Source organism: Vulpes vulpes, chromosome 14, assembly GCF_048418805.1.
Source record: "Vulpes vulpes isolate BD-2025 chromosome 14, VulVul3, whole genome shotgun sequence".
NCBI classification, from domain to species: domain Eukaryota; kingdom Metazoa; phylum Chordata; class Mammalia; order Carnivora; family Canidae; genus Vulpes; species Vulpes vulpes.
The window spans coordinates 74314969-74327945 of record NC_132793.1 but is presented as its reverse complement, the minus strand read 5'-3'; the positions used below and the strand labels follow the sequence as shown (position 1 = coordinate 74327945).

General features: G+C 38.8%; 1 protein-coding gene across 3 annotated transcripts in view; it reads left to right on the top strand.

The window, feature by feature from the left end:
- MSH3 (mutS homolog 3) overlaps window positions 1–12977 on the top strand; it is a 181564-nt gene that overhangs the window by 76878 nt on the left and 91709 nt on the right. For all 3 annotated transcript variants that reach the window (XR_011997048.1, XM_072736893.1, XM_072736894.1), the window contains one exon: window positions 11810–11942. Coding sequence is in view for 2 of the 3 variants with exons in the window: in XM_072736893.1 (XP_072592994.1) it covers window positions 11810–11942 (133 nt within the window). In the remaining variant the exon portion in view is untranslated. The remainder of the gene's footprint in view (window positions 1–11809; window positions 11943–12977) is intronic.

Below are 12977 nucleotides of genomic sequence, written 5' to 3'. Positions count from 1 at the left end.
TACCCTTCCATCACCAACCCCCACAGAATGTGTTGGGGGCTCATAGTGCTTTGAATATAATAGATAATCAGGAAATTATGAACATATGAATCCATTTGAAAATCTTAGGGTTCTAAGTAGGTTTTGAAAATAAAGGCACACCTCTGTAAGAGAAATTTATTTTTTTAAGAAAAACTCCTTGATTTTAAAAGCACTGTAGAAGCAGTTTTCCTACATGTGATTCCTTGTTTTGGTGGAACAATTGCTTGGCCAGGTATGAAAATATTAACATTTAACAGTGGGAGAAGTGGTTTGGCAACATCTTGCATTCTTGTCAACTCTTAGTGGAATTAGAGTAAATAGAAATTACTTGCCATAAGTCATGTAACTTAGTAAGGAAACCAGGTTGCATCCTCCCACCTTAGGCATAGCTGGTTTTAAGTATCATGTAAAAGGTCTGACTCATAACTCTGAACACACCTGAATTGGAATTTGCTTAGAAATATTTGGGTATACTGTGATTTTCCTCTGACTCTTTAATGCCATTTCTGTGTAATTTGAATTCCATAATGGGTGATTTAGATAGTGCATTAGTTTGCTAGGAATAAAAAAGTATCACAAACTGGATAGCTCATTTGCTGCACAGTTCTTTCTGAGTTCTCACAGGGAGAAGCTGTTCCATGCCTCACTCCTAGCTTGTGGTGGTTTGTTGGCAATCTTTGATATCACTTGGCTTGTAGATGCATCTCTCTTTTGTCTGCCTTCGCATTCACATGGTGTCTTCCTGTGTGCATATCTGTTCACATAACTACTACTACTACTACTACTACTACTACTACTTCTTCTTCTTCTTCTTCTTCTTCTTCTTCTTCTTCTTCTTCTTTTTCCTTCTTCCTTCTTCCTTCTTCCTTCTTCCTTCTTCTTCTTCACCGAGAAAAAGCAGGAGCAGGGAGGAGAGGGAGAGGGAGAAGCAGACTCCCTGCTGCAGGGAGCTGGATGATGCAGGGTAGATTCTGGCTGGATTCGGGAACTCCAGGATCATGACGTGAGCCAAGGCAGACACTCAGCTGACTGAGCCACCCAGGTGCCCCTACATGACATTCTTTCAGTAAGGATGCAATTATATTGGATTAGGGGCCTACCCTCTTCCAGTATAACCTTATCTTAACTAATTACGTCTACAGTTATCCTGTTTCCAGAGGAGTAGGAACTCCTATATTTTTTTGTTGACACAATTTATCCCATAACAGGTAAGCTCAATAGTTTCGTCTTTCCTCCTTTTGGCACAAGTAGATTGGATATATTCATCTCTTGGGTGGAAACAGGTGTTTTGATTATCATTGAAATGTATTACACATTCAACTTCTGAAGTGACATTGTAAAGAATGATTGAATTTTGTAAGTTGCAGACATTCTGCACTTTTGTGCCTGAAGTAAAGTACTCTGAAAAACCATCCATCTGTCTTACCTTTGAAAAGCATCCTGGTCTGTATCTGTCCGGGTGAAGGTATTTGTACAAAACGTTAGATTGATTTTAGGGAACAGAAAGTGACATTTATATGTTAAAAAAAAAAAAAAAGAGTAAGGAAAGTATTTGTGTAGAAAGAAGCAGAGGTCCAAATCTAAGGGTCGAGGAAAGAAAACTAGCCATGGTAAGGAGAGGGCTGAGGGCTGAGAGGTAAGATGTGTTACTCTGTAAATGGGTCCTGTGTGGGAGTGAGGAGAAAATGGCAGGGCAGAAAACTGATGTCTGACTGTGCTTTTTTTGAGCCTGTGATATGTCTGTATGTCTGTTAATTCTTCCAGCTATCCTTGGGGTTAGTTATTACTTCATTTTATAGATGGAGAAAACTGAAACTCAGGTTAATTATCCAAGATTATCCAACTAGTACATAGGGCCCATCTAGAAGCACAGTTTGGGAGGACTTGACCTTTATTTCTTCTTCCCTCACTCATTTGTGTCACTTTGTACAAGTTACGAATTTTGATACATCTCCGTTTCTTCACCTGTAAAGTGGGAACTGTAATACCTGACTCACAGGGTTGTTGTAAGGACCAAATGAGACAGCGTATATAAAGAATTGCTCTGGTTCCTAGTATCAATTATGTGGTTAAGGAAAATAGATGTAGTCTTTATAATTGGTTATAATTTATAACCAAAAAAATGTGAGCAACTAGTTATTAATAGGGGAATAGTTATCTAGTCTCACATTAGAATATGATACAGCAGTTAAAATGAAGACAGTTATATGATGACCCAGCTGGAGGCTTCTAGGGATGACAGGGTGGAGGCTGTGTGCTGTCTGTTGTCCCAGCATCTGTCTGGTCAGGTCTGCTGAATCTGGTACTTCCCTGTGTTTTATCTTTTGCCTGGACGTGCGGTCAGGATTGTGAGGAGAATTTGTAAGGAACACTGGTGAGTAGGTAGTGTCTCTGTCAGTCCTCTCTTAAAATGATGCAGCCATTAACACTTCAACTCTGTCATCTTATGTGGTCAGGCTTGGATCCCAATGTTTCTCATTTATTTAATGCTCTAAACCTAAGTCTCAGGAACTTAGGAAGCTCAGCCTCTGTTCTGATTGACTAAATACATGTTAATGTGTTTGTTAATACTGACACTGGTTGGAGAAACTAACTGCTTAACAACAAGAAAACACCACACAATGTGACCGCTCTAACAGTGGAAGTTGATCTTGTCTTTATTTTCTTTGCATAAACAATCCATGGTCTTTCCAGATTGAGGGTGGGCTGGAACTCATCATATAGGCATTTAGGAACTCCACAGGTTGGGCACTGACATCCAGCCAGAGGAAGGGGGCAGAGCAGGGAGGACATATTTTTGGTTCACCAGGTTTGTAGTGGCAGGTATCACTTCTGCTCACATGTCATTGGCTAAAACTCGTTCTGATGGTGTCACTTAACTGCAAGGGAGGTTAACAAATATTTGTCAAGGATGAAGAAGATGTATTTAATGAACACCTAGCAGTCTGTTGCCAGAGATGGGCTGTTTTTCCTTTAACTTTGTAGTTGTTGTTTCAACTGTGTTTTCTTCTTCTTTTTTTTTAATGATTCACTCATTCAAATTTCTGAATAGGCAATACCTTCACATAGCTGCAGAGCTTAAAAATGGAAAAAGAGGGGTCCCCGGTTGGCTCAGTTGGTTAGGTGTCTGCCTTTGACTCAGGTTGTGATCCTGGGGTCTGGTGTTCTGGGATGGAATCCACATTGGGCTCACTGCTCAGTGGGGAGTCTGCCTCCTTTCCTTACCTTCACTCTTACTGTGTTCTCACTCTTTCAAATAAATAAAATATTTAAAAAAAAAAAGGTAAAAAAATATATAGTGAAAGTTTGCCTCTCATCCCTGCCCCACATCTGCCCAGTTCCTACTGGATAATCATGGTAATTTTCTTGTGTATCTTTTTAGAGACTTTCTGTTTTAAAAAGCAAATAAATGTGAATATATATTCCTCCCTTCCTTTTTACATGGATGAGGCATGGTATACATAGTACTCTTTGCTTCTTTCCCATAATAGTATAAGATAGTAACTTTAAATTTTTTATTATTCAGTCTCAATGGCAAGACATTCCTCCTCTCAAGTTTCTTTTTTTTTTTTTAAATTTTTATTTTATTTATTTATGATAGGCACACAGTGAGAGAGAGAGAGAGAGGCAGAGACATAGGCAGAGGGAGAAGCAGGCTCCATGCACCGGGAGCCTGACGTGGGATTCGATCCCAGGTCTCCAGGATCGCGCCCTGGGCCAAAGGCAGGCGCCAAACCGCTGCGCCACCCAGGGATCCCTCCTCTCAAGTTTCTAATCTAATTTGGTCAAGATATAATCTAGTGAGGAGGAGATGCAGACAGGGAAAGCTTTTGTACCTAAGATAAAATACTTATCTCCTATATGCTGTATAGCTCAGTACCACAGTTAAGAGTGAGTGAAGAATACTTTTTTAATTCAAATTAGGTTTTTAGAAAACTGTTAAAAAGAATTAAACATGCTAAGATTATTCTTCATATTTAAATCACATAAATAATTGAAATTAGCAAAACTGAAAATTGTTGGTGTTAGGAAGTAGGTCCCTACCATTGACTACATTTCTATGTAATTTCTAAAGCACTAAGTACATTCGAGTGATAGTTAAGTCTCTTGAATAATTACATGGCTTTTATTTTGGTAAACTCATATGTTTGGAGTATTAACATTTTATTTCTAATTCATAACTCTGGCCTAAATGACAAAGTAATAAAATGTTATGTATTTCTTTCACTTACCATTTAATTTATATTAACAAACCCAAATGCCATTTTAAACTCTTGGGAACTTGTTGCCCTGAGCTACGTTGGGAGGCCCTTTTCTTTGTGGTTTCCCATGGTCCATGAACCTGCCAGTGAGACGCAACACTGCTCATAAATGGGAAGGAAGAGTAGGAGGTCATACATAGCTGAGAGCTGAGATTGGTTGGTGTTGACCCCTGCCTCTCTGCCTTTGCTGTGTGAACGTATGAGCAGAAACTGCTGTGCCAAGAAAAAAGTGACTTCAAATGGCTCTTATTCAAACATCTGCCCTGACTTAGTTCATACAGGAACCTGGTCTGCTTTGTTCTGTGGTAATCAGGCCTCCAAGGGAAGTCTAAACTGGTTCACATGACCAGCAGTAAATGGCACCTTTCGTATGTGCTGAGGAGGAGATATACAGGAGAGCGTGAGGAGGAAGAGTTGGGGAGATCTCTTTCCCTTCTTGGCTTCCTCAGCTTTATTTTTCCTTTCTTTTTGCCTTTACTGGTGGGGATTTTCACAATATATCCCCTCAAAAGGACTTCATTTCCTGTGGCTGTAATGTCAAAAATACTTCCCTATATGAAAAACTAGATATGTTGTATAAATCATAAGATATCCTTTTAGGACATAGCTGAGTTTCCTCAATAATAATAATAATAATAATAATAATAATAAATAAGGAGGAGGAAGACTGAAGGAACAGATTCAAGAAGGAGCTGGAAATGGGAGTTGACTTTGCTGCTGCAGTTGCCTTCCTAGGCCTTTGCCAGATGTTGGTAATCAAAAGAATTGGGTTTTAAAAAGCCTTGTGGGAAATTTCAGTGAAGGCCTTGTGTCAAAGTTAGGGAGCATATAGTAATGTGAGACTCTCAAACGATCATAATTTCACTAAAGAGTAGGGACAAGGCCATATGTTTGTCTTCGCCTAGTCTTTAGAGGGAAAATTTGCCAAGAATTCTTAACCACAGGCTCATCCTCACTCAGGTTCCCTATTCTAATTTGTACTATCTGTTTGTGTGGTCTGGCAATTTCCAATTTGTGAAATTTGTTTTAAATGGCCCCATGCCTCAGGGTTCCTAGCAGAAGCAAATAAAAAAACCTCCCTGAAGGGATACACTCTCAGTCCAGGCCTCCTGGGAATCCCAAAGAGAAAGCTCTACCATAAGCTTAAAAACCTCAATTACAAAAAGGCAGGGAGACAAGTAACCATGAGTGTGAGCAGAAATTCTAAAGAGCAGAATTAGAATCCCAAGATCTTCAGATAATGGGATTATGAAGCTAAGTATCAAAAGTTAAGCTAAAGTTAAAAGAAATACAAAAAAGAATGAAAGATATGAGCACAGAACAAAAATGCCATCAAAAGAGATTAGGTTGTTTTTTAAAAAGAACCACATACAACTTTTAGAAACAGTAGGTAGGTTACATAGGAATAGATACCTGGAGTGTAGCACAGAGAAACAATATAAAAAATATAAGAGCGAAAGGCAAAAAGAGAATTAAGTACTCTAACATAATCCTCATCAGATTGTCCTTTGACAATCCTTTATTAAGGATGAGAATGTCCTTTGACAATCCTTTATTAAGGATGAGAATTTCTCATATTTCATGAAAGATATGAATCCTTATGTTTAGGAATCACAGTCGATTCAAAGTGTGTTTGAGAACAAACAAGAAATCCACATTTCACTAAATCACACTGAAACTATATGACAGACACTACGATCAGATGTAAAAATATTACAGAGAGCAGAGAGCAAAGAAAGATCACCTGTAATACTCTAAAAATTACATAACTGATTTGATTTTCAATTTCACCAGCTGTGCTGTGCTTCATTTGCTTTCTTTCAGTGATTTTTTTTGATTTATTGAGGTTTGTTTGTTTCATTTAACCATCCCCTTTCCTGCCCAAACCTTTGTTATTTGTATGTCTGTTCCTGTTGCCTCTTGTTTCTCTTGATTCTTAGTCATCTAGTTGCTTTTTATGCTTGATTATCTTTGTGTACTGATTATGTTCTTTGGAAATTTAACTCCTGTTAATGGGAGGGCTAGGGTGAAGGTATGCTTCTGCAAGGTTCTTGGTAGCGTGACCATTCTGGGACCATCTTAATTCAGGTTTAGCATTTGATATGTTTTAGTCCATCCAAATGATGCTAACCTACTCCAAGTTCATCTTTACTGTGAGGCTAGCTTATTTTTCAGTAGATCTCTTCAATATAAAAGTGGCTTTGACTGCTGGATTACTTCTCTGGGTTCTTGTTTTCCTTTAGATTTTGGTTTAGTTACTCCTTACCATTTTGTTCTTTGATACTTTTATGAACATATTTTTGTTTCATTTGGCTTTTTCAATTGTCCTCATTAGAATGATAGTCTGAAAGTACTGGTTCTCATTAACACCAAAAGCAAAAATCATATTGTGCTTTTTTCAAAGACTCAAGTTTACATCCTAAACTGGTAATGGAGGGTGGCTGTCTGAAGATTGTTCTGTTTAATATTCTGAAAAGGGTGAATTGTTGTCCATTCGTAAAATGATGCATCACTAGAACAGGGGTAATAAAAATCCTCGAAAGCTTGTTTAGTGATTTATAATTTGCAATAAGGTACATACTCGAAATAGCTCTTTAGAATGTAATTTCTAAATAAAACCTTTCATTATCTGGAAGGTCTTGAGCATAATATTTGTGGATAACTCATATCACATCTCCTTACTCAAACTATTCCTTCTTCTCCACCTTCCTTGCCTGGTCTTTTTAAAATTTTATTTAAATTCAATTTGTCAACATACAGTATAACACCCAGTGCTCTTCCTTGCCTTATCTAATCTGTCACCACTCCTGTTAATTTGACCTTCTTATATCTCTTAAAACTGTGTGCCTCTTCATCCCTCTATCCTTTACCCAAATTCAGATCATCAACCCCACTGCCCTGGGAGCTATAGATCCTATATTGCAAATTAGAATGCCTTCTCACCAGTCTTCCTGCCCCTGTCCTTGTTCTTTCAGACATTAGCCATTGGCTCCATTATTTTCAGGAGAAAGTCTGAGCTGCTGTGTGGCCTATGTCTCTCACATGACCATTCATTGCTGGCTGCCTAGCTTGTGCTGTCATGCTTTCACAATGTAGCCTTCATCTTCCTGTACATCTTCCTTTGCTGCTTCTACAATCAATACTTCTGTAAGCCCTCGGTACTTGTTCATTAAATGAACCAGTGAATGGTGTGTGTGATGCTAGGGAGAACCAAGTAATCATAAACCCTCTCATATTTCTGTTAGAAAGCTGTGTTAGGTAGGTAGTTGAGCCGTATTGCATGGCTAGCATGGTAATGTCTGAATTTAATTTCCTCATTTTATATCATCTGTCTTTAGAGCAACCCTTTCAGTGAAAAGTCAGAACTAACACACAACAAAAAAACACCTCTCCTCCAAAATTTGTATTTTAGCTTTCTCCCCCCAAGTAACTTTATGTTAGAATTATAGAGGCATCTCCACAAACAGCAACCAAGAGGTCCAGACTTCATCACATGTCCTTACAGTGTCAACAGCAGTAGGTTACGTACTGTTTCTGAGTGATAGCTACACACAACAGATGGCGTCATCACCCAATTCATTTTCAAATGTGAAGGACTCCAGTGACACCCACTCTTAGTCCTTGAGTCTTTGGTGGTAAAGAAGAATCTTTGTCATCCTCAGGACCTCAAGTCCATTGTTTTTTGTCATATGGAATGAAATGACTCAGGTGCCTTCTTTTCATTTTTTTAGAATGTGTAACGCTGTAAGATCGACTATAGAATACTGTAGGGCATCTTGACATAAATATTTTCATCATCATCTAGTTGACAGTGCTACTTTTTATTTTTCTTTTTGACAGTACTACTTCTTCTTGTTTTTTTGACTGTCATGATCACTGAATCTCTCTCATTGATTGCACCAAAATATTTTTTCTCTATTTTGGTGATCTGACATATTGTTTTATTAGAGTTACTTGGCAGTTTTGTTATTGCTGCTAAGTAAAGAACAGTTCCAAGATATGTAGACTTTTTTAAAAAAACCTGATTAGAAGTCATTTTTGATCTGCATATAGGAGATAAAAGTAGAACTAGCTCCTCCAGTGGTAAGAAATTTATAGTAAACAGTGCCACACACCCTTTCATTCTCTCCCTGCCTGTTCTAAACGTCTGTAATGGGTTATGGCATTCTTTTTCAGTGCAGCCTACTAACCAGTCTCAACACAGTGCTTCAAGTCACCACCACGAGTCAGATTTGGCACTTGAGAACCCCAGACTATTCTTTCTTGTTCATTTTGCACCAAATATTTTTCTTTGCATGTCTGTGCCTTATGGCTCTGTACACAATTATATTTTGGGTGCTGTTTCCCCCCTTCCATGCTGTTCTTTGTGGTATCCACCAGACAAATTGTATAAGCAAATAAAGATCACTGTAGTAATGATGATAACAGCTAATATGTATTGATTAGTTACTATGTACCAGGCACTGTAGTGAATGTTTAGCATGCATTATTTCATTGCAGTCTGGTAACAACTCTGAGTTAGAGACCATTATTATTCCCATTTTATATATGGAGAAACTAGGACAAGACTAATTGGTAAATGATAGAGCCTGGATTTTAACTGAGGTCACCTGCCCAGATTTTTAACTTCTGAGTTATTACCTCCCTAACCAATGAAGGCTGGTTTAAAACCAAAATGATTCATAGTAAATATGCTTTTGCCTGTGCTATCATTAGGCTAAAATAAAAAGCCAGTACCTTTGTATTTTTCCAGATTGCAAACTGACATACCACCACCTTTTTTATCTCTAAGAAATTTATAGTTTTATGTCTATTTTTAAAAGATCTTCTGGAAGATTTCATAAATATGACTTAGGTTTTTATTAACCTCTTTTGCTTTTTATCTTTCCATATATCCCAACAACCTTTGTAATTTTTGAGAGCACAGCTATCTTTGTAGGCTGTCTTATACGTTCACAGATGGTATTATTTTATCTGTCCTCATACCATCTGTAGCATCAACCTAGTCTGTTCCAATTGGTGTTATCTTTCATTTATGCAGGAGTGAGTTATTAAAATAAAACTTTATATTTGTATAGCATTTTGGGTAAACGTTAGGGTAAAACATTGATTTATTTTATCACAACAATCCTATGCAAAGAAAATTTAAACTTTTTTTTTGCCTCATTTTGATTTACTTTATATGTAGTCTTTGGAATTGAGCTGAATTGAATTCAAGAACTACTTATTGAACACATATTGTGATCACAGAACTGTGGAAATGAAGAAATGATCCCTCTTCTCACTGAGCTTACAGTCCAGCTGAAAAGACAGAGAAATAAATACAGTTAAGATTTTCACTATGGAAAGACAATAGAGGGTTGTATAGAAAAGGATTTCAAAGGATTAAATCTGGTCTGATGAGTCCAGAAGGCCCTTTCAGAAGAAGGGTGAGTAGGAGTTGGCCAAAGTGGAGCTGGTAGGTAGTAGGAAAGAGGAAGAGAGTCTTCAATGCAGAGTGTGCAGCAAATGAGGAGGCCCAGATGTCAGGGAACTTGGAGTTGCCAAAATATTGAAACAAGTTCAGTCTAACTGAGACTTAAAGTGAGAGGAAGAGAGTGATAGTGGCCTGAGGTGAGACTTGAGAGGTAAGCAGGGACCAGTGGGTTAGTAAAGGGATCTAAGATTATTGGCAAGACATTGATGAGCTGAAAGCCAGAGGTAAGGCTCGAGCAGATTTGGAAGACTGCTCAGGCTACAGTGTGGAAAATGGATTGGAAAAAGGGAGAAATGGATGGGAGAAAGTTAGGAGGCTCTTTTTGCAGTCTGTATGAAAAATGATTTTTACACTAGTGTAACGGCAGTAGAGATGGAAAGAAATGGATTGATTTGAGAGGCCACGCAACTGAGAATAGAGGAACCAGTGTGTATTTCTATAAAACTCTGGTGTACTCTACTATGTCATACTGAACCAAATTCCTGTTCTGCACAGTAGAGTATGAGCCAGAGAAAAATGGAACAAAAATGAAACCAGGTTAGTATGCATGTTGTTAGCAGGCATGACCTCACAAAGTAGTTTGAAGGATAATAAAGAGTAAAGCGCTCAGTTAATTGGAAAGTACTCAGTTTAACAGTCATTTACTCAGGGTTCTGATGTAAAGCTTGCCCTTCACTTCTGCATGTGTGATAACAATAGAACTTTGTTAGACAAATGTATATTCAGTAGCTCATATTTCCCTTTGCCCCTAAATGTCAGTTCATTCTTTCACTGATTGAAAAAAAAATTTTTTTTTCTGAGGGCCCACTATCTACTAGGTATGTTTACTTATCTCAGTCTTTAATACCACATTATAGCCATCATACCTAGTGTGGGCTTTGGCATTTATAGGTACTAGATGGGGCTGCATCGCATTCAGGGCACATTTATTAGTCAATCAGGTTTCCATTGACAGCCTCACTATTTCCTCCCAAGTGGCCTGCCCATCACTTAGGGTGCAGCCACTGATGAAATCCTGCCACTTTGGTCTTCCCTGACTCCTGATGTCTTATCTTCTATACTTTCTGTTATTGCTCCATGTCTTTGCTCAGTCTACATGCCCCATCCCACTTCAGTCAAAGAGTCAGTCAGTTTAGCCACCACCAACCACCACCAAGTCTTTTTTTTTTTAAGATTTTATTTATTTATTCATGAGAGAGAGAGAGAGAGAGAGAGGCAGAGACACAGACAGAGGTAGAAGCAGGCTCCACGCAGAGAGCCTGATGTGGGACTCGATCCCGTACTCCAGGATCATGCCCTGGCCCGAAGGCAGGCACTTAACCGCTGAGCCACCCAGGCATCCCCACCACCAAGTCTTTGATCAGAATATTTGGCTGACTGAATGAATTGGTTTTTGACTGAGATGATCAGCCATTTCAGTCAGACTAGAAAACTCAGTTGCCCATTGTAGACCTATTCTATTAGCCAAGGTAAAACAAGCAGTTGTAACAAATAAATCCTCAATCTTGGTGGTTTAAATACAATAAAAGTTTACTTCTTGCTAATGTAAAGTCCAGCCGGTAACAAATGTGGGAGCGATGGGTTTTCTGCTCCACTAAAAGATCCAGGCTGAGAGAGTCTTCAGGTGGCTCATTAGATTGTTCTGGGCCCAACATTCAGATGGGGAAAGAGCAGATGTGAACAATCACAAAGGAGGTTTTTATGGGCCAGAGCTAGAAGTGGCTTAATCATTTCTGCATACATGTTATTGTCTACAACTTGGGTACATGGCAATACGTAATTGCAGAGGGAAACTGGGAAATGTCGTCTATGTGTTTGCCCAGAAGGAATGGAAAACCTAATGAGCCAATTTCTGCTCCACCTAGCTAATGATTTTCCTTGTACCTGCTCTTTGATTCAAATGATAGGGGTAGGGAAGAGCCAGAGGTATGGAGAAGGAGTCTGTGTTTTTCTAAGTAGCTTTTGTCACAGTGCTGGGCTTGAGAGTGGGAAATGTCTATATTCTGAATTCCTAACATATCTTCTGATTGTTATTACTCTGTTCTCACAGGGAAATAAATGCTCGACTAGATGCTGTCTCTGAAGTACTCCATTCAGAATCCAGTGTGTTTGGTCAGATAGAAAATCATCTACGTAAATTGCCCGATATAGAGAGAGGACTCTGTAGCATTTATCACAAAAAAGTAAGTGTGAGAGAAATTAAATCTATTAAAACTGATAATATGGAGGTCCCTGGGTGGCTCAGCTGTTTAGCGCCTGCCTTGGCCCAGGGCATGATCCTGGAGTCCTGGGATCGAGTCCCACATCAGGCTTCCTGTGTGGAGCCTGCTTCTCCCTCTGCCTGTGTCTCTGCCTCTCTCTCTCTCTCTATGTCTCTCGTGAATAAATAAATAAAACCTTTTAAAAGAAAACTCATAATGTTCTTTAACATAAGGACACCAGATATTAAAGGAAAACACAGAGCTTTATCATTATTATTATTTTGTGAAATCTCATGGGTATCATGAGAGAATTCTTAGAACATTTAATTGCACAAATTAAAATTATTCCAATTTTTGCATTGTAAAAAGTAAAGTTCGCCCATTTCTGTTAACTACAGCAACATATACAGGCCCTCCTATTAAGATACAAGATACTCTTAAGTTTCATCCTCAAAATGTGAACCATCATCAAAATAGAAAATTTCTTAGACTAGCCATTTAAAAAAATTTTTTTTATTTACTTATTTGAGAGAGAGCACATGTGAGCACAGTGGTGGGAGAGAGGAGCACTGAGATTGGGGAGAGAGAATCCCAAGCAAACTCTGTGCTGAGCACAGAGCTTGACGTGAGGCTTGATCCTACAATCCTGAGATTATGACCTGACCTGAAACTAGGAGTCGGACGCTTAACCAACTGACCTCTCAGGTACCCCTAGACTAGCCATTTTTAAAAAAAGATGCCTTATTTCTTTTGACCTCAGAATAGCTTTTTTTTTTTTTTTTTAAGATTTCATTTATTCATGAGAGACAGAGAGAGAGAGAGAGAGAGAGAGAGAGACAGGCAGAGGGAGAAGCAGGCTCCACGCAGGGAGCCCGATGTGGGACTCTATCCTGGGTCTCCAGGATCACACCCTGGGCTGAAGGCGGCACTAAACCGCTGAGCCACCCAGGCTGTCCCCCAGAATAACTTCTTATGTGATTTATCCAGAGGGAAACTTGCTAATATATCTGTGGTGGT